Source organism: Dreissena polymorpha, chromosome 5, assembly GCF_020536995.1.
Source record: "Dreissena polymorpha isolate Duluth1 chromosome 5, UMN_Dpol_1.0, whole genome shotgun sequence".
In the NCBI taxonomy this organism is placed as follows: Eukaryota; Metazoa; Mollusca; class Bivalvia; order Myida; family Dreissenidae; genus Dreissena; species Dreissena polymorpha.
The window spans coordinates 49,363,956-49,388,976 of NC_068359.1; the positions used below are offsets into that span (position 1 = coordinate 49,363,956).

Consider the following 25,021-nt stretch of genomic DNA (forward strand, 5'->3'; position numbering starts at 1 on the left):
TATGACCAAGGTTAAAGTTTTGTGACAGACACATAGAAAGACACATACAATGACAGACAGACAGGCCCAAAACAATATACCCCCAATCATTTGATCTGGGGGCATAAGAAACGATACTCTTTATTGCATGATATTCTTTTCAAAGTGTCTGTTTAGTTTGTATAATTTAAAAAATAAAATAAAATTTATATATTATTTCCATGATTGGGATCAATACATACAAATAAAGACATACTCCGTGTTCTATTAAACAGTTCTGTCAGTTATTTTTGCAGCCATAATGTTTTTTTTGTAGTTGCTTAATCACAGCCCTTAGAGGCATTGTATCATAAACATAGCCATATCCTTATTTGGTATGATGTGCTGTACAGTGCTGTAAAAGCTGTGTAAACTGTATAAAGTCTGTTTGCTCAAAATGACCAGTTACCAATGCAGTCTGCAAAGCATATTGGGGGGGGGGGGACTTTCTGCCTTGTTTCAAGGAAGTCTCTTTTTAATATATCTCTAGGCAGATTAAATCGTCTCCAGCCCCATGATAAGACATTCTAATGGGATTACAATTACACATAAAATTTGTTTTCCAAATTGTACTTAAAAAGATTGGTACTATATATATAATCTTTTGTTTTTGGACCATGCAAAATTTACACTTAATATTGTAATTTTTTCGAACATTAGAAATTACACATTAAATTTGTACAACAATTTTTCTCACAACATGATATCATAAAAATGCCTATAACAGGAATGTCAGTTTTTTAATAATGGTACCTTAAATAATGGTTTATTCGTTAGAGGATTGAATTTATAACACTTGCACATACTTTTCGGGATAGTGGCTGTCATGGTAATTTCAAGTTAACATCTGTCGCAAAAACAGATAACAAAGAAATACATTTTCTAAGAATGACTAAGAAAAATTACTCAGAATTTATCAAGAAATACAGTACTGTGTATTTGAAATGTGCTGAAAGCAAATTATTAGGGGTGCTCTGTGAAAAGGGAGTTTAATGCTTGTGCGTTAAGTGTTATCCCAGATTAGCCTGTGCAGTCCACACAGGCTAATCTGGGACAACACTTTCAGCATCAACTGGATTTTTGCTCAGATTATACTTTCTGTAAATGAAAACTACCATAAAAGCGGAAAGTGTCATCCCTGATAAGCCTGTGCGGTCTGTACAGGCTAATTAGGGATGACACCTTATGCACTTGCATTAACCCATTTATGCCTAGCGTCCTGAAAAAAGGACATTGCAAACAGCGTAGACCCAGATGAGAGGCCACATAATGCGGCGTCTCATCTGGGTCTGCGCTGTTTGCTTAAATGAATTTCTTTATGGAATATTCTAAATATAGAAATAAATATACTTGACACCCCTAATTTTGGAAATAAATTGATCAAATTTAGAAGGATGGGAGAGTCCACTGGGCATAAATGGGTTAAACCCCCTTTTCACAGAGCACGGCCCATATGTATACCCTCGGCCTCTACTTATGCCAAGAGGCATAAAGCTCTTTGCCTATCTGTTTTTCTTTCCTCCATCTGTGAATACAAATTAACCCAAAATGACACTGTTTGTCTAGCATCAATAATACCTCGTGAAAAGCTTTGATACTTGCATATCAACACAACTACCTCAGCGGACCTCATTTTGACCTTGACAATGACCTCATTTTTAGCTCACCTGATTGCTAAGGTGAGCTTTTCTGACCGGTCTTTGTCCGTCGTATGTCCGTCCGTCCGTCTGTCCGTAAACATTTGCTAGTAAACACTCTAGAGGCCACATTTCTTGTCCCATCTTCATGAAACTTGGTCAAAAGCTTTGCCCCAATAAAATCTCAACCGAGTTCGAAACTGGGTCGTGCCGGGTCAAAAACTAGATCACTAGGTCAAAAAAAAGAAAAAACCTTGTTAACACTGTAGAAGTCACATTTCATGCCCAATCTTCATGTAACTTTGTCAAAATGTTTGCCTTAATTATATGTTGGTCGAGTTCAAAAGTGGTTCCAGTCCGTTGTTTCTCTATATGTATATAGTGAAAACATGTGAACACCTTAGAAGTCACATTTTTGGCCCAATTTTCATGAAATTTGGTCAGAACATTTGTTTCCTTGATATGAGAGTTGAGTTTGAAAATGGTTCTGGTCAGTTGAATAACATGGCTGCCAGGGGGGGGGGGGGGCAGTTTTCCTTATTTGGCTATAGAGAAACCTTGTAAACACTCTAGAAGTCACAATTTTTGCCCAATCATCATGAAAGTTGGTCAAAACATTGGTTTTATTGATATCTCGGACGAGTTTGAAAATGGTCCAGATCGGTGAAAAAACATGGCCGCCAGTGGGCGGGGCATTTTTCTCTATATGTATATAGTGAAAACATGTGAACACTCTAGAAGTCACATTTTTGGCCCAATTTGCATGAAATTTGGTCAGAACATTTGTTTCCTTGATATGAGAGTTGAGTTCGAAAATGGTTCCGGTCAGTTAAAAAACATGGCTGCCGGGGGGGGGGGCAGTTTTCCTTATTTGGCTATAGAGAAACCTTGTAAACTTAGAAGTCACAATTTTTGCCCAATTATCATGAAAGTTGGTCAAAACATTGGTTTTGTTGATATCTCGGACGAGTTTGAAAATGGTCCAGATCGGTGAAAAAACATGGCCGCCAGTGGGCGGGGCAATTTTCTCTATATGTAAATAGTGAAAACATGTGAACACTCTAGAAGTCACATTTTTGGCCCAATTTGCATGAAATTTGGTCAGAACATTTGTTTCCTTGATATGAGAGTTGAGTTCGAAAATGGTTCCGGTCAGTTGAATAACATTGCTGCCATGGGGAGGGGGGGGGGCAGTTTTCCTTATTTGGCTATAGAGAAACCTTGTAAACACTCTAGAAGTCACAATTTTTGCCCAATCATCATGAAAGTTGGTCAAAACATTGGTTTTATTGATATCTCGGATAGTTCAAAAATGGTCCAGATTGGTGAAAAAACATGGCCGCCAGTGGGCGGGGCATTTTTCTCTATATGTATATAGTGAAACATGTGAACACTCTAGAAGTCACATTTTTGGCCCAATTTTCATGAAATTTGGTCAGAACATTTGTTTTCTTGATATGAGAGTTGAGTTCGAAAATGGTTCCGGTCAGTTGAATAACATTGCTGCCGGGGGGGGGGGCAGTTTTCTTATATTTATATAGTAAAAAAAGCTTGTGAACACTCTAGAAATCACTTTTTTGCCCAATCATCATGAAACTTGGTACAAAGATTGGTTTTATATATATCACATAATTAATGCCATAATTATTGCCCTTAGATTGTCCATATTTTCATTATATTATACAAAATCCTTGTAAACACTCTAGAGGTCACAATTTTGTTTCAAATTTTATGAATCTTGGTCATAATATTTATTTTTGTAAGCAAAGTTTGGTGTTTGGTAAGGGGGGGTCAACTCAAAATATAGGTCACTAGGTCAAATCTTACAAAAACAAAAACACTCCATATGCCAGAGTTTTGGTTCAATAATGACCAGGATGTTTGTCTGGACAATATCTAGGTCAAGTTTGACGTTTGGTAAAGATTGAATGAACCGACTCCTCTCAGGTGAGCGAACTAGGGCCATCTTTGCCCTCTTGTTCACTTTAACTTTACTTATTCCGAAAGTCCATATTTTTGGATAACCAAAAATGAGGCTACACATTTTTGATACTTGATTGAATGATGGCTTTGAACACTAGAAAATGACTGGTGAAGTACTAGCTTTTTCACAACATTACAATATGCAATATCGGGTGATGGCTTGAGCAAAGCCTATATATTAATGCCATTCAGCTTGTATTAAAAACTTAAAAAGCGTTTGAGCAAGTCCTAAATGTTGTTATTTTTTAGCCAATTTTTTACAGCTTTTCTCAAACTAGCGTCATGTAATGGAGGCTTGGAGAATAATATCCTGATACTTTCATATTTTTTGGAGCAGCCTAATCCACATCAACTGACAGTATTTTGACCTTGATGTTGGCCTTGACCTATTGACTGAGATTAATTTAGAAAGTCCTCATGCTTTTTTATCCCATTTTTATACGCCTGTTTTAAAAAACTGGGACATATTATAGTTTCACCTTGGCGGCGGGCGGGCGGGTGGTCAGCGTCCACAGCAGTTTCCGCTCTCTAATTCAAATAGTTTTTATCCGATCTTCACCAAACTTGGTCAGAAGTTGTATCTGGACAATATCTAGGTCAAGTTCGAATATGGGTCATGCTGGGTCAAAAACTAGGTCACGGGGTCACTTAGTGCATTTCAAGCATTTAGCATGGTGTCCGCTCTCTAATAGAAGTAGTTTTCATCCGATAATCGCCAAACTTGGTCAGAAGTTGTATCTAGACAATATTTAGTTCAAGTTCGAATATGGGTCATGCCGGGTCAAAAACTAGGTCACAGGGTCACTTAAACCATTTCAAGCATTTAGCATGGTGTCCGCTCTCTAATTGAAGTAGTTTTCATCCGATCTTCACCAAATTTGGTCAGGAGTTGTGTCTAGACAATATCTACATGTAGGTCAAGTTCAAATATGGGTCATGCCAGGTTAAAAACTAGGTCATGAGGTCACTTAGTGCATTTCAAGCATTTAGCATGGTGTCCGCTCTCTAATTGAAGTAGTTTGCATCAGATCTTCACCAACTTTGGTCAGAAGTTGTGTCTAGATGATATGTAGGTCAAGTTCAAATAGGGCTCATGGTAAAGTTATCAAGTGGTCAAAAGCCTTAAAACGGGCGTATCTTGTGACAGTTTGGCACTCCTGTTTGTCTTGCATCAATTCTGCTTACTACAAAGCTATTAAATTATCATGGATGTTATCTATGAACACTTTCAACACAATCTCACTTTACAGAAGCAAAGTGAAAATGGCTATTTGCAAACAGCATAAAACCAGAACAGCCTGTGGGTAACTCGCAGTCTGTTCAGGTTTTATGCTGTTTGCTGCTCATCAGTATCTTAGGGTTGGAAATGAAGCCTTTAAAACTTGAATCTGGTAAGAAAAGTCTTTAATCAAATTTTACTTGCATTTGTAAAAATATGTACCTAAGTTGTAAAGGGTTAACATAACCTCCTCACCTGACCTCACTTTTACCTGACATTGGCCTGCTTCCGGAATAAGACTTATTAAGAAATTCCTCACTCCTGGTCTGGCAAAAAAGGCACCTTCTGTTGAATATCAATACTGCATTTTGACCTTGACATTTCCCTACTGTGGCCTTTGACCTATATAGAAGGTCCAAATTACATGTATTGGTTAACCCCAAAAAACATGTTTTGTATGATATCAATAATGCTTCCTTAAAGTTTTGATACTTTTGGTTTTGATGGATTCCAACATTATCAACACATTCGCATTACCTGACCTTGATGATGTCATCAATGACCTCAAACTGACCTTGACATTCATCTACATTTGGACTTTGCTTATTGTCAAATGAATCAGTACTGACAAGGCTATCACAGGGGGCAAACACATTTATTGAACACAGCATCTTGTTTTTGGAAGATAATAACCTGTAGTTTAACATTTGCACACAAAAAAAATAATAAAATGTTTCATACATCATAGAAATGAAATTTCATCACATAAACTTGCTATTTTATGCTTTTCAAACATTAAATCCATTAAAACCTTGGCTAAGAAAGCACTTAGAGCCCAATAGGGGATGAGGTGAAAATATCAGTTTTACCCAGCTTACATCTGCTTGGAGTTAGCAAATACAATGGTTAAGGGAGCCTTAAGGTCACTTTATTTGCTAAGGTAGATATGAGTTAGTTGGCCCAGAATTGAAGCTGCACATTTTGTGTGGCCCTTTCAATTTGTCAGTTTTTCAAGCACTAAGTATGTATATAGATGATTTAAGCTACCTGTGGTATTGTTGGTATTATGGCCACTTTGCGACCATGCCTTAAGCCCTGTTTTCCCAGAGCAAGGCTTGTTTTTTTTGTGTAGTGTGATTTTGAAATAAAATCAACACAATTGCTGGTAAAATGCCATACCAATAAATAATGTACCACTCTAGCTGATACTTGTATGTGTACTAGATTAGGCCACCAGTTTACTGCTCTGCATATTTTTATTTTTATGCCCCCCTTCGAAGAAGAGGGGGTATATTGCTTTGCTCATGTCGGTCGGTCGGTCGGTCCGTCCACCAGGTGGTTGTCAGGCGATAACTCAAGAACGCTTGGGCCTAGGATCATGAAACTTCATAGGTACATTGATCATGACTTGCAGATGACCCCTATTGATTTTGAGGTCACTAGGTCAAAGGTCAAGGTCACGGTGACCCGAAATAGTAAAATGGTTTCCGGATGATAACTCAAGAACGCATACGCCTAGGATCATGAAACTTCATGGGTAGATTGATCATGACTCGCAGATGACCCCTATTGATTTTGAGGTCACTAGGACAAAGGTCAAGGTCACGGTGACCCGAAATAGTAAAATGGTTTCCGGATGATAACTCAAGAAGGCATACGCCTAGGATCATGAAACTTCATGGGTAGATTGATCATGACTCGCAGATGACCCCTATTGATTTTGAGGTCACTAGGTCAAAGGTCAAGGTCACGGTGACCCGAAATAGTAAAATGATTTTCAAATGATAATTCAAGAACGCATATGCCTAGGATCATGAAACTTTATAGGTAGATTGATCATGACTCGCAGATGACCCCTATTGATTTTCAGGTCACTAGGTCAAAGGTCAAGGTCACGGTGACCCGAAATTGTAAAATGATTTTCAGATGATAACTCAAGAACGCATATGCCTAGGATCATGAAACTTCATAGGTAGATTGATCATGACTTGCAGATGACCCCTATTGATTTTGAGGTCACAAGGTCAAAGGTCAAGGTCACGGTGACCCGAAATAGTAAAATGATTTTCGGATGATAACTCAAGAACGCTTTTGCCTAGGATCATGACACTTCATAGGTACATTGATCCTGACTTGCAGATGACCCCTATTGATTTTCAGGTCACTAGGTCAAAGGTCAAGGTCACAGTGACAAAAGTCGTATTCACACAATGGCTGCCAGTACAACGGACAGCCCATATGGGGGGCATGCATGTTTTACAAACAGCCCTTGTTATTTCAAGGTTCATTTGTTTTTATGCCCCTGGTAGGGTGGCATATAGCAGTTGAACTGTCCGTCAGTGTGTCAGTCAGTATGTCAGTCTGTCCGTCCGTCCGAAAACTTTAATGGACATAACTTTTTCAATATTGAAGATAGCAACTTGATATTAGGCATGCATGTTCATCTCACGGAGCTGCACATTTTGAGTGGTGAAAGGTGAAGGTCAAGGTCATCCTTCAAGGTCAAATGTCAAATATATGGCATTTGTCCGTCCGTCCAAACACTTAAACATTGGCCATAACTTTTTCACTATTGAAGATAGCAACTTGATATTTGGCATGCATGTGTATCTCATGTAGCTGAACATTTTGAGAAGTGAAAGGTGAAGGTCAAGGTCATCCTTCAAGGTCAAATGTCAAATAAATGGCGTCTGTCCGTTAAAAAACTTTAACATTGGCCATAACTTTTTCAATATTGAAGAAAGCAACTTGATATTTGGCATGCATGTGTATCTCATGAAGCTGCACATTTTGAGTGGTGGAAGTTCACGGTCAAGGTCATCCTTCAAGGTCAAAGGTAAAAAAAAATAATGAAAAATTCAAAGTGGCGTTCCCATGAAGCTCCACATTTTGAGTGGTGGAAGGTCAAGGTCATCCTTCAAGGTCAAAGGTAATTTTTTTTTTTAAATTTCAAAGCGGCGTTCTCATGAAGCTGCACAATTTGAGTGGTGGAAGTTCAAGGTCAAGGTCATCCTTCAAGGTCAAAGGTAAAAAAATAATATATATATATATATATTTCAAAGCGGCCCAATAGGGGGCATTGTGTTTCTGACGAACACATCTCTTGTTGCTAATAGTCTGAGCGCTGAGGCATTGTTTGGCTTCAGGAAGGGCAGTAATGCTGGAGCAGCCCAGGAAGACGGGTGTTAAGGTCGTCTCCCACATGCTTACCAGCCACGGTGGGGAGATCTTCATCCACAGCATACCCACGGGCCGCTCCATCCTTGAGGACCCGCCTTCCATCAGCGAGGGACCCGGCGGTCGTGTCACAGACTACAGGATACCCGTGAGTGAGCCCTGGGCCATATGTTACGAAAATACTTAAAAAGAATAAAGAATATTGTTTAAACTGTAATGCTCCAAAGGTTAACTTTAGTTCAATATGACATGGAATTTAACAGCTCTAAAAACACAATTTATCATTTCAAACAATTTAAGCAAAATTTTCAGCTTGTATTGTATTCAAACGATGAACAATTTTTCTTGGTTCTAAGTCTATTCTTTATTCTTAATTCTAAGAATGGGCTGGTGAATATGGGCCTGGGGTTTGTAAACACAACACTCATAAGGGAAATCTCAACTTTCATAAACAATAATATTTTAAGTAATTTTGCAAATGTGATTTTTTCTTTTAGAGATTTATTCTCGAAATACTAAAAAACAAACAACAGCTGGTGATAATTTACAAGTGAATAAACAATTCAATATGAATTTTAGTACTTTTTGTTGTCAAACAGACAGCCCACAGACTTATGAGTTTTGTGATTTTACCATATTTACCTTATGTGGTTAGGTTTTTACTGACAAACTTTGTTCAACCTGGCCCAGGCTCTGAAACTTTTGACTTTGTTTGTCTTATATGTTAAATTAATACAAATCAATACTGAAATATTAGTATCCAACTTTCTGGTTGTTGTTTTTTATGTTGAGGCTAAGTTTAATGTAATAAAAGATCTTGTATGATTGTTGCTTGTTAGTTCATTTTCACAATTTTTGCATGCAGAATGTAACAAAATGTGTAAAAAGATGTGAAAAAGATGTAAAAACATGTACATATTGTAAATGTATAACATTCTATGTATGCTGCTGTTTATTGTTTGAAATAAATATGTTTAAACAAGCTCTTTTTTGCAGGATTTCCGAGAGTTCATGAAGGAGAACAGACTGGCCCCAGTGTCCCCAGCTGTGGCCAAAATCTCAACGCAGCTCCCGATACAGAGAGGTGAAGTATTGTTTAGTTTTAACCTATTTCTTTTCATTTGATAATACTATTACAATGAAACCTAGAATCTAATACAATTAGGTCATTTTCCTGGGATGAACCAGTCCTTTTGTTCCTTTGGAAAGGTTTTGAATGTAGAGAATACTCCTTTGGAAGAGAAATGGACCACCCAGTCACAAAGTGGGACCTCCCAGTAACACAGTTTTACATCCAAGTCACAAAGCAGGACCTGTCAGTCACATAGGGGAACCTCCAAATAACAAAGTGGGACCTCCAAGTCACAAAGTGGAGCCTCCAAGTCACCAAGTGGGACCTCCCAGTCACAAAGTGAAACCATCCAGTCACAAATAGGGATCTGTAAGTCACAAAGTGGGAACTCCCAGTCACAAAGTGGGACCTCCCAGTCACAAAATTGGACCTTCCAGTCACAAAGTTGGACCTCCATGTCCCAAAGTGGGACCTCTCAGTCACAAAGTAGGACCTCCATGTCACAAAGTGGGATCTCTCAGTCACAAAGTGAGACCTCCCAGTCACAAAATGGGACCTCTAAATCACATAGTGGGACCTACCAGTCACAAAGTAGGACTTCCAAGCCACAAAGTGGGCCCTCCTGGTCACAATGTGGGCCCTCCCAGTCACAAAGTGGACCCTCCCAGTCACAATGTGGGACCTCCCAGTCACAAAGTGGGACCTCACATTCACAGAGTGGGACCTCACAGACACAATGTGGGCCCTTCCAGTCACAAAGTGGGCCCTCCTAGTCACAAAGCCGGACATCCCAGTCACAAAGGGGCCCTCCTAGTCACAAAGTGGGCCCTCCTAGTCACAAAGTGGGACCTCACATTCACAGAGTGGGACCTCACAGACACAATGTGGGCCCTTCCAGTCACAAAGTGGGCCCTCCTAGTCACAAAGCCGGACGCCCCAGTCACAAAGGGGCCCTCCCAGTCACAAAGTGGGCCCTCCTAGTCACAATGTGGGCCCTCCTAGTCACAATGTGGGCCCTCTAAGTCACAAAGTGGGCCCTCCTAGTCACAATGTGGACCCTCCAAGTCACAGTGGGCCCTCCTAGTCACAATGTGGACCCTCCTAGTCACAAAGTGGACCCTCCAAGTCACAAAGTTGGCCCTCCTAGTCACAATCTGGACCCTCCTAGTCACAATGTGGGCCCTCCAAGTCACAAAGTGGGCCCTCCTAGTCACAATGTGGGCCCTCCCAGTCACAAAGTGGGCCCTCCTAGTCACAATGTGGGACCTCACATTCACAGAGTGGGACCTCACAGTCACAATGTGGGCCCGCCTAGTCACAAAGTGGGCCCTCCTAGTCACAAAGTGGGCCCTCCCAGTCACAAAGTGGGCCCTCCCAGTCACAAAGTGGGCCCTCCTAGTTACAAAGTGGGCCCTCCCAGTCACAAAGTGGGCCCTTCTAGTCACAAAGTGGGCCCTCCCAGTCACAAAGTGGGCCCTCCTAGTCACAAAGTGGGCCCTCCTAGTCACAAAGTGGGCCCTCCCAGTCACAAAGTGGGCCCTCCCAGTCACAAAGTGGGCCCTCCTAGTTACAAAGTGGGCCCTCCCAGTCACAAAGTGGGCCCTCCTAGTCACAAAGTGGGCCCTCCCAGTCACAAAGTGGGCCCTCCTAGTCACAAAGTGGGCCCTCCCAGTCACAAAGTGGGCCCTCCCAGACACAAAGTGGGCCCTCCTAGTCACAAAGTGGGCCCTCCCAGTCACAAAGTGGGCCCTCCTAGTCACAAAGCTGGACATCCCAGTAACAAAGGGGCCCTCCCAGTCACAAAGTGGGCCCTCCTAGTCACAATGTGGGACCTCACATTCACAGAGTGGGACCTCACAGTCACAATGTGGGCCCTCCCAGTCACAAAGTGGGCCCTCCTAGTCACAAAGCCGGACATCCCAGTCACAAAGGGGCTCTCCCAGTCACAAAGTGGGCCCTCCTAGAAACAATGTGGGCCCTCCTAGTCACAAAGTGGGCCCTCCAAGTCACAAAGTGGGCCCTCCTTGTCACAATGTGGGCCCTCCCAGTCACAAAGAGGGCCCTCCTAGTCAAAAAGCCAGACCTCCTATACACAATGTGGACCCTCCCAGTCACAAAGCAGGACCTCACATTCACAATGTGAGCCCTCCCAGTCACAAAACGGGCCCTCCTAGTCACAAAGTGGGACCTCCTAGGCACAAAGTGGGACCTCCTAGGCACAAAGTGGGACCTCACATTCACAAAGTAGGCACAACATCTATCCACTTCATGATAACAAGTTTCAATAGTTGCTGGGCATAACTTTGGAATTCTTAAACGGCAGCAGAGTAGGCTCAGTTTACTTGTTATTTCTGTGAGCGCAAATGACTATGAGCCCTGTTCTGGGAAAACTGGGCTTAATGCATGTACGTAAAGTGTCCGCCAAGATAATTCTGTGCAGTCCACACAGGCCAATAAGGGACAACACTCTCCACCACACAAGCTAATCTGGGACGACACTTTACGCACATGTTTTAAGCCCAGTTTTCCAAGAACGAGGCTCATTTTGTTGTTAAACATATGTACCAGGACAATACTGTTTGGATTTATAATTTTGATTGTTATGTTATGTGTTTGTGTTGCAGCCCTGCACCATGTAGAAAAAACCAGCAGGTTTTGGCCTATGGTGATTGTTATGTTATGTGTTTGTGTTGTAGCCCTGCACCATGTAGAAAGAACCAGCAGGTTTTGACCTATGGTGATTGTTATGTTATGTGTTTATAATGCAGCCCTGCACCATGTAGAAAGAACCAGCAGGTTTTGGCCTATGGTGATTGTTATGTTATGTGTTTATGTTGTAGCCCTGCACCATGTAGAAAGAACCAGCAGGTTTTGACCTATGGTGATTGTTATGTTATGTGTTTATGTTGCAGCCCTGCACCATGTAGAAAGAACCAGCAGGTTTTGACCTATGGTGATTGTTATGTTATGTGTTTATGTTGCAGCCCTGCACCATGCAGAAAGAACCAGCAGGTTTTGGCCTATGGTGATTGTTATGTTATGTGTTTATGTTGTAGCCCAGCACCATGTAGAAAGAACCAGCAGGTTTTGACCTATGGTCATTGTTATGTTATGTGTTTATGCTGTAGCCCTGCACCATGTAGAAAGAACCAGCAGGTGTTGGCCTATGGTGATTGTTATGTTATGTGTTTATGTTGTAGCCCTGCACCATGTAGAAAGAACCAGCAGGTTTTGACCTATGGTGATTGTTATGTTATGTGTTTATGTTGTAACCCTGCACCATGTACAAAGAACCAGCAGGTTTTGGCCTATGGTGATTGTTATGTTATGTGTTTATGTTGTAGCCCTGCACCATGTACAAAGAATCAGCAGGTTTTGACCTATGGTGATTGTTATGTTATGTGTTTATGTCGTAGCCCAGCACCATGTAGAAAGAACCAGCAGGTTTGGGCCTATGGTGATTGTTATGTTATGTGTTTATGTTGCAGCCCTGCACCATGTAGAAAGAACCCGCAGGTTTTGACCTATGGTGATTGTTATGTTATGTGTTTATGTTGTAGCCCTGCACCATGTACAAAGAACCAGCAGGTTTTGGCCTATGGTGATTGTTATGTTATGTGTTTATGTTGTAGCCCTGCACCATGTAGAAAGAACCAGCAGGTTTTGGCCTATGGTGATTGTTATGTTATGTGTTTATGTTGTAGCCCTGCACCATGTAGAAAGAACCAGCAGGTTTTGACCTATGGTGAATGTTATGTTATGTGTTTATAATGCAGCCCGGCACCATGTAGAAAGAACCAGCAGGTTTTGACCTATGGTGATTGTTATGTTGTGTTTATGTTGTAGCCCTGCACCATGTAGAAAGAACCAGCAGGTTTTGGCCTATGGTGAATGTTATGTTATGTGTTTATGTTGTAGCCCTGCACCATGTAGAAAGAACCAGCGGGTTTTAACCTATGGTGATTGTTATGTTATGTGTTTATGTTGTAGCCCTGCACCATGTAGAAAGAACCAGCAGGTTTTGGCCCATGTTGATTTCTAGCTCGTCTGTTTTCAGAGAAAACCAGGGTATTGTTATAGCCAGCTCGTCCGCTGTCTGCATCGTGCTAAAACCTTAACATTGGTTCTAAAATCAAAGTGCTTCCACCTACAACTTTGAAACTTTATATGTAGCTGCACCTTGATGAGTTTGCACTCCACACCCATTTTTGGGTCACTAGGTCAAAGGTTAAGGTCACTGTGACTTCTAATATAAAAAAAAAATCTTCTGACAAGCTTTCATTTATTCAAAACTGCACCCGCAGCTGAGCGTTGGCACCCGCTATGCTGTGCTCTTGTTATGTTATGTGTTTATGTTGCAGCCCTGCACCATGTACAAAGAACCAGCAGGTTTTGGCCTATGGTGATTGTTATGTTATGTGTTTATGTTGTAGCCCTGCACCATGTACAAAGAACCAGCAGGTTTTGACCTATGGTGATTGTTATGTTATGTGTTTATGTTGTAGCCCTGCACCATGTACAAAGAACCAGCAGGTTTTGACCTATGGTGATTGTTATGTTATGTGTTTATGTCGTAGCCCAGCACCATGTAGAAAGAACCAGCAGGTTTGGGCCTATGGTGATTGTTATGTTATGTGTTTATGTTGCAGCCCTGCACCATGTAGAAAGAACCAGCAGGTTTTGACCTATGGTGATTGTTATGTTATGTGTTTATGTTGTAGCCCTGCACCATGTACAAAGAACCAGCAGGTTTTGGCCTATGGTGATTGTTATGTTATGTGTTTATGTTGTAGCCCTGCACCATGTACAAAGAACCAGCAGGTTTTGACCTATGGTGATTGTTATGTTATGTGTTTATGTTGTAGCCCAGCACCATGTAGAAAGAACCAGCAGGTTTGGGCCTATGGTGATTGTTATGTTATGTGTTTATGTTGCAGCCCTGCAACATGTAGAAAGAACCAGCAGGTTTTGACCTATGGTGATTGTTATGTTATGTGTTTATGTTGTAGCCCTGCACCATGTACAAAGAACCAGCAGGTTTTGGCCTATGGTGATTGTTATGTTATGTGTTTATGTTGTAGCCCTGCACCATGTAGAAAGAACCAGCAGGTTTTGGCCTATGGTGATTGTTATGTTATGTGTTTATGTTGTAGCCCTGCACCATGTAGAAAGAACCAGCAGGTTTTGACCTATGGTGAATGTTATGTTATGTGTTTATAATGCAGCCCGGCACCATGTAGAAAGAACCAGCAGGTTTTGACCTATGGTGATTGTTATGTTGTGTTTATGTTGTAGCCCTGCACCATGTAGAAAGAACCAGCAGGTTTTGGCCTATGGTGAATGTTATGTTATGTGTTTATGTTGTAGCCCTGCACCATGTAGAAAGAACCAGCGGGTTTTAACCTGTGGTGATCTTCTGACAAGCTTTCATTTATTCAAAACTGCACCCGCAGCTGAGCGTTGGCACCCGCTATGCTGTGCTCTTGTTATGTTATGTGTTTATGTTGCAGCCCTGCACCACGTAGAAAGAACCAGCAGGTTCTGGCCTATGGTGATCAGTGACTCCATCATATTCAACATGGCATCGGTAAGCATGCAAATAATTTGGTGGATTTTTATTCAACTGAAGGTCAACAGTGCCAAAAAATATATTTTGGCCGTGCTCCGCAAAAAGGGGGTTTAATGCATATGCATAAATTGTCGTCTCAGATTAGCCTGTGCAGAATGCTTATTGGCCTAATCAGGGACAATACTTTCCGGTTCAATGAGATTTTCGTTTAAAGAAAGTCTCTAATCAAAAATTCAGTTTAGGCGAAAAGTGTCCTCCCTGATTAGCCTGTGCAGACTACACAGGCTTATGTGGGACAACACTTTAAGCACATTCATTAAACCTCCTTTTCACAGAGCGCAGCTCATTAAAAATTGCAACCTTATACATTTATTCTTCTAAAACTGATCAGCCAAGAGTCTAATGCCAATACTCTTCCTAGCCACAACCTTGTTTTATAACAAATGGAAAAGTAAAAAAATACGTGAAAAATCTCCTCCATAACACAAATGTCCTGAGGTTTCATATTTGATATGTGACATAACATTGGTCTCCATGAAGTGTGTTCAAAGTATAATCCCAAAATAGTAACAGCCAATGATCCAAGGTTGATTTGCTTTAACCCATTACCACTTAGATATGTATTTTGACGCTTTTGTAGTCCCTAAGAAAGTTACATTTAATTAAAGACCTTTCTTGCTAGATTCAAGTTTTAAAGGCTTCAATTCCAACATTTAGGTACTGATGAGCAGCAAACAGCATAAAACCTGAACAGACTGCGAGTTTCTTGCAGGCTGTTCTGGTTATATGCTGTTTGCACATAGCCATTGTCACTGTGCGTTTAAATGGGAAAGGGTTATATATAAGCTAACATAATCTTCTCAGGATGTTGTTCCTCTATATTTACAGCACATAGACCCTCTACCCAGCATGCTAGTGAAGGAGCGACTGTCAGATGATGATGAACTGGAATGTCGCAAGGCCATCTTCCATGTGGTTGGCATGGAAACAAGGAACGAGCCACTCCCTGTAAACCTCACGGGCACCAGGATCAAGGGAAATAAAAGGTGAAGTGTTCACCATTCCTCCTGTACTTATAATTCAAGTTGGGCAGTTAATCCATTCTCCCTGTACCTATGATTAAAGTTGGATAGTTAACCCATTCTCCCTGTACCTATGATTCAAGTTGGGCAGTTAACTCATTATCTCTATACCTATGATTCAAGTTTGGCAGTTAACCCATTCTCCCTGTAACTATGATTCATAGTTTCCCACAGCGCAACTCAATTCTATTTCAGGGAGCAGCAGTACTCCCAGATGTGGTCGGAGCTCGAGACTCTGGTGCGCGCGCACGCCAACACCTCAGAGGCTCACAAGCGCGTGCTCGAGTGTCTGCTGGAGTGCAAGAAGCCATCAGACGACAGAAGGAAACTGGACAAAACCGGTTCTGGGAAAGAGGATCTCAGCGAGGTCGAGAGTGCGTGGAAGGACCTTGATAAGTAGGTGGAGTGTGGAAGTTTGGGGCCAATTGCAGTTTGGACGATAGAAGTTTGAGGGATATTGCAGTTTGGGGGATAGAAGTTTGAGGGATATGGCAGTTTGGGGGATAGAAGTTTGAGGGAAATGGCAGTTTGGGGGATAGAAGTTTGAGGGAAATGGCAGTTTAGGGGATAGAAGTTTGAGAGCAATTGCAGTTTGGGGGATAGAAGTTTGAGGGAAATGGCAGTTTGGGGGATAGAAGTTTGATGGAAATGGCAGTTTGGGGGATAAAAGTTTGAGGGAAATGACAGTTTGGGGATAGAAGTTTGATGGAAATGGAAGTTTGGGGGATAGAAGTTTGAGGGAAATGGCAGTTTGGGGGATAAAAGTTTGAGGGAAATGGCAATTCGGGGGATAGAAGTTTGAGGGATATGGCAGTTTAAGGGATAGAGGTTTGAGGGAAATGGCAGTTTGTGGATAGCAGTTTGAGGGAAATGGCAGTTTGGGGGATAGAAGTTTGAGGGAAATGGCAGGGTGATGAGAATGGTGTTTAGATCTACTTTCAGGGAAAATTTGGCTAATGCTTGTAGGTACTTGTAGTTTCATCCCAGATAAGCCTGTGCAGTTTGTAATCAGAGACAACTTTTTCTGTCTTGACTGGATTTTCGTTGACAAGAGACTTCCTTTCAACAAAAATTCCATTAAAGCAGAAAGTGGCATCCCTGATTTTCCTGTGCAGATTGCACAGGCTTATCTTGGGAAGCACTGTACGCACATTCATGAAGCCCAGTTGTACCAAAATATAGCTTTTTTTTAATATGAGAACATTAATGGTTGAAAGCCTGTGGTTGTGACACAGAGTATTATTTATCAATCTTTTACACTAAACTGTTTCTTGAAGAGATTTGAATAGAGAGATTTACTAGTAGTTGAGTTGTTTAATTAGGATATGTTGATAACCAAAAAGATTCAATGCAATTGGAACAAAAAAATCTGTTTGAGAAACCGCTTTTCTTAGCTTGTAGAAAAAATATAGTGATTTGCTACCAATATGATATTCACATTCAACATCAGTATGGGTTAACAGATTAAACATAACTACTTATCTTTACACCAGTGTTTCTATTAACCCTTTCCCCATCAGAAGCAAAGTGAAAATGGCTTTTACAACCAGCATAAAACCAGAACAGCCTGCGAGTAACTCGTAGTCTGTTCAGGTTTTATGCTGTTTGCCGCTCATCAGTATCTCAGGGTTGGAAATGAAGCCTTTAAAACTTGAATCTAGTAAGAAAGGTCTTTAATTAAATTTAAAGTGACTAAAATGGCATCAAAATACGTATCTAAGTGGTAAAGGGTTAAAAAATACCATATTGCTTGACTATTAAATGATCCTCATACTGGGTATTCTGGGCTTAAAGGGGCCTTTTCATGTTTTGGTAAATTTACAAAATTAAAAAAAAAATGTTTCAGATTCGCAAATTTTCGTTGTAGTTATGATATTTGTGAGGAAATAGTAATATTGAACCTTTACACTGGTCTAGAATATCCATTATATACATCTTTTGACGATTTAAAAACCTGAAAATTATAAAGCCTTGCAACGCGAAACGATTGAATAATTTATAGTGTTCTTTTGTTGTTGTTACATTTTGTGATACTACGAGGATTGCTTATATAAAGTATAAAATACATAACTCAGTGTATGTGCACGGATGGCCAAGTGGTCTAAGCAATAGACTTTTACTCCAGGGGTCAGTGGTTCGATCCCAGTTGAGGGTTACTTTTTTTTCCTTCTTTAATTTTATTCTCGTTTTTTACTGGAGCTTTTTAGATCCAATATTTACATTTATCAATATAAAGCACTTAATGACAAACTTCAATATATGCCAAAATCTGTGAAAAGGTCCCTTTAATGCATGTGATGAAACTCTTGTCTCAGATGAGCTTGTGCAGTCCACACAGGCTAATCAAGGAAACACTTTCAGCCTAAACTGCATATTTGATAAGGAGAGACTCCCTTTAAACAGAAATTGTCCATAAAGCTAATAGTGTTGTCCCTGATTAGCCTGTAAGGACTTACACTTTATGTAGATGCATTAAGCCCAGTTTTCCAAGAAAAAGGCTCAAATGGGGGTTTATTTTGTTCAGATATCAGAAGATGACGGATCATGAGAAGAGGGAGTTCAACAAAGTGGAGGCAGCCCCAGAGGACACAGGTCCCCTCGTGAAACGTCTCCGCTCTGGATTCACTGAACCCCTCGTCAAGACTTCAGGTACACAGGCAAAGCAACAAAAATGCCTTTCTTAAAAAGTTTTTGTAAACACTGCTGCAGAAAGTTAGATAATGAAGTCACATGCTTTTTTGCAGTGTTTTTTTTCTCTGTATATTATACAGCCTGTGCCTTTTTGATTTGCAAAAAAAAGTGCAAAAGACCATGAAATTGAGAAAAATTGAACATTATTAATGATTTGCAAATAACATTATACCAATTGTTGATAAGTGCATGCTTAACTGCTTTCTAAAATTTATATAATAAACCCTGAACAATCATAGGTACAGGGAGAATTGCTGTTGTATAATAAACCAATAATTACGTTTCTTGAAAAAGTTTGGCATACTTTTTTGGAAAGTTTGGTCAGATTTTTGGGGAAAAATGTTATTTTTTTGAAATTGAGAAACATCTTTTTTTTACTTTTTGCAATTGGGAAAGAACCTGTAAGAGGCTGTAATTTTGGGCTAAAAAAATCACTGTTTTGAGTTAGGATTCATGAGCTTATCAGAGTGTAACTTTGTCATTCAGCATGATATTTGAACAATAACTAACCACAATAGTTCCCTATCATAAGATGACGTGTTTTGTTTAACCCTTTACCACTTAGATACGTATTTTGATGCTTTTGTAGTCCCTTAGAAAGTTACATCTAATTAAATAACTTTCTTACTAAATTCAAGTTTTAAAGGCTTTATTTCCAACCCTTAGTTACTGATGAGCAGCAAACAGCATAAAACCTGAACAGAATGCGAGTTACTCACAGGCTGTTCGGGTTTTATGCTGGTTGCAAAAGCCATTTTCACTTTGCTTCTTATACGGGAAAGGGTTAAAACCTATTTACCTTATACCTTGAAGGTCATGGTTATTTTAAAAGGTCAAACATTAAATTTGGACATATATAGTTTGTACTGACTGTAAACTTTGTCATTAAAGAAACACACATTGAAATGAAAGTAAATTAAAGTATAAATAAGAACACTTTTTTTTCTATGCCAATTAGAATATATCTGGAGGTTACAAGGTAGAAATTCGTCTTTCTTGCACTTTAAAACTTAAAAATACCGTATTTTACCATGCATAGCGCGCAGTTTTTTACCTTCAAATTTCAAAATAAAAATTCAGTGCGCGTAATACATTGACACAACGCTTTCCTGGTTGCTGAATTGCAAAAAATCCATTTCGTGATCGTAAATCTTCACAATTGCCGCCATTTTTTTATTGCAGAAAACTACACCCTATAATGTTATAGACTGAAGGGGCCGTTGTCGAAACAACAAATAGCGGGAAACGGTAGGAATGAACGGGGTAGTAACAGTTTTGACAAAAATTAAAAGATGAACAAAATGTCTTTGTTGGTGTTTTCACACTTCTTCATTGATTGTTCATTTAAAAAAATCGAAGTATATCGATCCCCGCGTCGTCGTGGTATTGTTTGTTAAAGTTTTTGTTGTCATGAAAACTCGTCTTATTTGAAATGACGCTAATTATTTCCATCATATTTCTCAACTTCGCTTTTGCTTTATTTTGATAATTTAATCCAAAGTTTAATGTTAGCAATTCCGAAAATTGACACTCTATGTGAATTGACAGTTTGACGTCATCAAAGGAAAGCCGCTTCCTGTCTGAAGCAATAAAGCGACAAGTTTCTCGCCGACAAAATTGGCTTCCTTTGTCTAGCAATAAACATGCCGAACCAATCCTGTGTTTGTTCCTCAATGGCAATCGTCCAATTAAATAATAGCACATGCAAAGCTCCGCCTTCAAACCTTTTGCAGAGAACGGAGGTGGAGTTTAACTGTTTATTGAGCAAGTGTTTTACGTAAGTTGAATTCCGATTTGCCGAAATTACTCGGCCCTAAGCATTGAAACGACGAATACATTTATCAATGATTTTCTGATCTCTGCATTAATATGCTACCGTGCGAGTATACTACGTAGGTTACAAACCAACAATAGAGATATAGACTCGTTTTATTTTCTTTCAATAGAGACAAACAAATGATATTTGTCTAATTGCTTTACGCTGATAACGCCGATAACGCCAACTGTATGGAATAGAGCGTTCGGGTGTATTGTTTGTCTCACCATAAATTAATTAACTAGACGCAGTGAAGGCGCGAAATACCGGGTCAAAATGGATTTAATGGGAGCATCTCTTAATGGGGAAATATTTTAAGTCGATGAAAAAAATAAAATGGGATCCACGGAAGATTTGCGTAAAATTGGACATTGCGATGTTGCGGGTCTGCAGAAGACTATGTCATACGATTTTGTGAGCGGCAGGTAATAAAAATGTTACACTGTTCAAATAAGAGGAATAGGTAATAGTGGTCGAATTTAACGCGCAGGGGTCTTGAAAAAACACGCACAGTGCGCAGCAATAAGGACATGTACGGTGTTCTTGAGAGAATAATCTTAAAAATTGTTGAAAATATAGTGCCCTGCAACCCATGCTCCTGATCGTATAAACGCTCCCTACTTTAAAACAAAATAATAAGCACCCGAAAAACTTAGATTAAATGATTGCGCAATATAAGAATGGCGGCCATTTTCGGCCCAATTTTCAGGTTTTTGGTCTTGAATTCTTTTTTTTTCTCCATTTTGGCTTTAAAAAATCGCATGCGCGTTATACATGGGAGCGCGCTATACATGGTAAAATACGGTAATAGCGTTTGTTGAAATGGACATGTACGTCTAGAAATTCTACTTTCAGTTTTAAAAGTGGTACCGTTTGAAAAATAATAAATTACTTGCTAACTAGGCTATAGATTTTATTTTATCTTTTCCAGTTTGAATATATCTGGTGGTTACAAGGTATATATATAGAAAGCAGTATTTTTTTGCGCTTTAAAACTTCAAAATAATTGTGTTTGTCGAAATGGACGTAAACGTATAGAAATCCTACTTTCGGTTTTAAAATAAAAAAAAAAGATAAATTACTTGCTAACTAGGCTATAGATAAAATGACAAATTTGCACACTTTCAAATTGCATCTATATGTATTGATTAACATGTATTTCATTTCAAGGTGTGTGGCTTTAATTATGCATTTTAACTTGCCACATGTAAACACAAAGATAAGACAGCATGTGGTACATGAAACTGTCTTCTCATCATTTAGGTCAGAATGAAAATTATTCATAAAACAATTTGACTTGGCTGTAACAGTAGTCTAGGGTAGGGCTGTAACGAATACACTAGGTGATGAATACGAATATTTATTCGCGAATATGAATTTCAAGGAACCAAAGTAATACTGACAACTTGACATGACATAATATAGTATGAATCTATGAGTATTTGTCAATTTGATCATTGCATACTGAAAATATGAAATATTACACTTTGAAATAACAAAACACTGACTAGTACTGCTTAAATGTTGAACACAGTTTTGAAAACATGACTAGTAAACCAAAGTAGCGCCAGACAAACGACGTGTATTTGGCAGTTAGGTCAACGATATCAATAGCATTCCCTTTGCAGGCTCCATGTTTGTTGATAAGTCTTGCACAATCATTGTCGTAAAGATAAACAAAAAAGAAATTCCATCTGCCTGCTAATCCTTTGTGTGTATGTTTGAGGATCGAAACACTCGTATTAACCTAAATAAACATTAAACAATCATCGAAAGATTTTTCAATTCAATGTCGTAAATATTCAACTGGTGTCCGCCATTTTTGTTGATAATCTCAATGTGTAACATAGTGGGTGGGGTAAATATTATGAAAAACGCCGGAATAAGGAGAAGAACATTTAAATATTGGGGTTTATTTATGAACCTTCATTTGTAAGGTAAGATAAGATGATTAAACTTTCAAACTCGAAACCACGTTGTTTGTATTCGTCAAATATTCGGTTCGGGAGATGGCGAATAACAAATAAGATTCGTCCACATCCGTATTCGAGTAATTCGAATATTCGAATGTATCGTTACAGCCCTTGTCTAGGGGTGGGTTGTTGGTCAGGAATCCAAGTTTGAATCCCAATCAGACCAATGGAATTTTTGTGAGCAAACAATTTAGCCTACACTTGTTCCTTTACTCCCAGGAGTATAAATGGGTACCAGCGAGAGAAAATATGCCTGAACAGACTGCAAGTTACTTGTAGGCTGTTCTGGTTTTATGCTGTTTGCACCTAGCCATTTTGACTTTAATTCTAAGTGGGAAAGGGTTGATTCTTATCACTCCTAATGTGGCACATCTCAGTGATCTATTTATCATCTATATTATAGAATTAGCTCTACATAATATATTATGTTAAGTAACTTGCAGTCTGTTCAGGTTTTTGGCTGTTTGCTGCTCATCAGTATCTAATGGTTGGAAATGAAGTCTTTAAAACTCGAATTTAGTAAGAAAGGTTTTAAGTTATATTTCATTTTCTAAGGGATTACAAATACGTAAAAATATGTATCTATTATAAAGTGGGACAGGTTTAAGGTAGTAATACGTGTTCTAATTTGTTCTATTTATTCAAACAGGAAAGCAGAGTTTGTTGTCAATATGGACCAATCGAATCAAGAGTGTGCATTCACAGCGTCACGAGGAGTTCATAGGTCGCCAAGAGAACAAGGGCACAATAGCGGACCTGTACAGGCACATGTTTGAAAAGTGAGTAACCTCTGGTGACCAACATCACACATTTGTATAGCGATAGCGGACCTGTACGGGCACATGTTTGAAAAGTGAGTAACCCATGGTGACTGACATCAAACATTTGTAAAGCGATAGCGGACCTGTACAGAAACATGTTTGAAAAGTGAGTAACCCATGGCTTCTAAAATCACACATTTGTACTAATATTACCTTGGAGGTATTAATATGTGAACAATAAAATAAAACAATAAATCTTCAGAATTTAAAATATGGTGACTTTGATAAGAGAGCTAAATGTCAACATTAATTTGAAGATATGCCTAAAGTTAATTTTAACAGGCCATGTTTTTGAATGTTATGGTACTGATATTGTCATTTAACAGAATTAAAACAATGTGTATATAATAAAATAAGAATCTAAAGTTTGATGTAAATAGCACCTTCAATAAGTGTTATTTGTGGTTTCAGTGATGGAAATGAGGAAATACCTGTGGGAAAACCCTGAAAACAGCCGTTTAATCTGAGTGGGACAATTCTAAATGGATTATTACTGTAACAGTGCCGAAGGCAGTAGAACATTAAATCATTACACAGAGTGCAGGTTATGATTCTGATGTTTGCTGGAAAAACTTAAGAGTATAGATATTCGTCTCAAACGTCCAGTGTTTCGAAGTATGTAGATGCAGACTATATTAATTGGTCGCGACCTAATGGAATAATGTTAGGGTTGTAAGCATGGCAACATGAAAATCCTATCACTTTAAAACTGACTGAAAAAACACAGCTTGTCCAAATATGCGTGTCAAGCAGCTAGTGGTTTTTACATGAATATTGTTTATGATGTACATAATACATTATTAAGAATTTTGGCTTGAATTTTACATTTAATTATATGTGTATTATTCTACCTTACAATTGTGTTATATGTCATATGTTGTATGTAACAAGCGAAACAATGCTAATTTTTTGTTTAGTTTAAACTTATTCATTTTAGCTCCAATGCATAGAAAGGCAAAGGCTTATTGAAAGGCTCTTGAGTCCGTTTCCAGGAACAAAATACAGTACTTGTTGTCTCTGGGCGAGATCTAAAGAATGCTCCCACAGTGGGACACCATAACCACTACGCCATGGCAACCTGCTAAAAATGACTTGTTTAAAAGCATAACTAGGGCTCAGAAATGTTTTTTGTGGATGCACTTAAGTCTCTCCATTCTGTCAAGTTTTGATCTTGGCCAAGATATCATTGCAACTAATGTTCTTACCCAAGTTTCCTGAAGCTTGGGATATAAATGCTGCCTCTAGTGCTCACAAATAAAATGTTGACGCTGCATGACCAACACTGCACTACGAAAGCGGAACTATAGCGGATCACTAAAGCTCACCTTGAGCATGTTTTGGTGGTTGGGACCAATTAGATCCCAAGGGAATGATATAAACAAATTTGGTCGAGGTCCACCAAATATTACATAACAAATATCAAAGATATGGGCCTTAAAGTTTCTGAGAAAAAGAATGTTAGAATGTATTCATTAGAGTGCATTATAGGGTATCAAGTAATCCCCAGGGTTGGACCATTTTTACCAAAAGGCCATTATGTGAACAAACTTGGTAGTTGACCACCATACAATATTGCATGTCACATACAACAGAGGGGTAGTCACTAATAGTCAAGATGGCAACGTCCATGCGGATGCAGGTATTTTTCGCCGTTTTATACCCTTTATTACTTTAATTAATTTTTAAAATGCCGCTCACTTGCTAGCCATATCAGCATTTCTAGCCTTTATTTCGTATTAATATTTGCTCTGTATTTCACTTTATTCACTGCAAAATTTCTTATCGGGATGACTTTATTACAGCTAAGAATGTTTGCGGGGAGCAAATATATACAAAACCTCTAGGACAGGCAGTTGTAGAGAAATCTGAAAGATTTCACTGTATACAAGGTAAGCACCTTACCCCAAGGGTAAACAATTTTGACCCAGGTGTCAGATTAGAACAAACTTGGAAGAGGAACACT

General features: G+C 39.3%; 1 protein-coding gene across 18 annotated transcripts in view; it reads left to right on the plus strand.

The window, feature by feature from the left end:
• The window catches only part of LOC127880711 (integrator complex subunit 13-like), a 126,958-nt gene extending 102,995 nt beyond the window's left edge, over nucleotides 1–23,963 (plus strand). For 4 of the 18 annotated variants that reach the window (XM_052428055.1, XM_052428053.1, XM_052428054.1 and 1 more), the window contains 8 exons: nucleotides 8,004–8,182; nucleotides 9,031–9,118; nucleotides 14,617–14,693; nucleotides 15,564–15,721; nucleotides 15,953–16,153; nucleotides 18,282–18,406; nucleotides 22,887–23,016; nucleotides 23,470–23,963. In XM_052428055.1, coding sequence (XP_052284015.1) covers nucleotides 8,004–8,182; nucleotides 9,031–9,118; nucleotides 14,617–14,693; nucleotides 15,564–15,721; nucleotides 15,953–16,153; nucleotides 18,282–18,406; nucleotides 22,887–23,016; nucleotides 23,470–23,506 — 995 coding nt within the window. In that variant the 3' untranslated portion in view covers nucleotides 23,507–23,963. Of the gene's footprint in view, nucleotides 1–8,003; nucleotides 8,183–9,030; nucleotides 9,119–11,802; nucleotides 11,831–11,874; nucleotides 11,903–11,946; nucleotides 11,975–12,018; nucleotides 12,047–12,234; nucleotides 12,263–12,306; nucleotides 12,335–12,738; nucleotides 12,767–12,810; nucleotides 12,839–12,952; nucleotides 12,981–13,096; nucleotides 13,125–13,755; nucleotides 13,784–14,187; nucleotides 14,216–14,259; nucleotides 14,288–14,401; nucleotides 14,430–14,616; nucleotides 14,694–15,563; nucleotides 15,722–15,952; nucleotides 16,154–18,281; nucleotides 18,407–22,886; nucleotides 23,017–23,469 lie in introns of all 18 variants that reach the window. The other 14 variants (XM_052428056.1, XM_052428068.1, XM_052428057.1 and 11 more) reach the window with 14 other exon arrangements.
• Nucleotides 23,964–25,021: the final 1,058 nt, after the last annotated feature.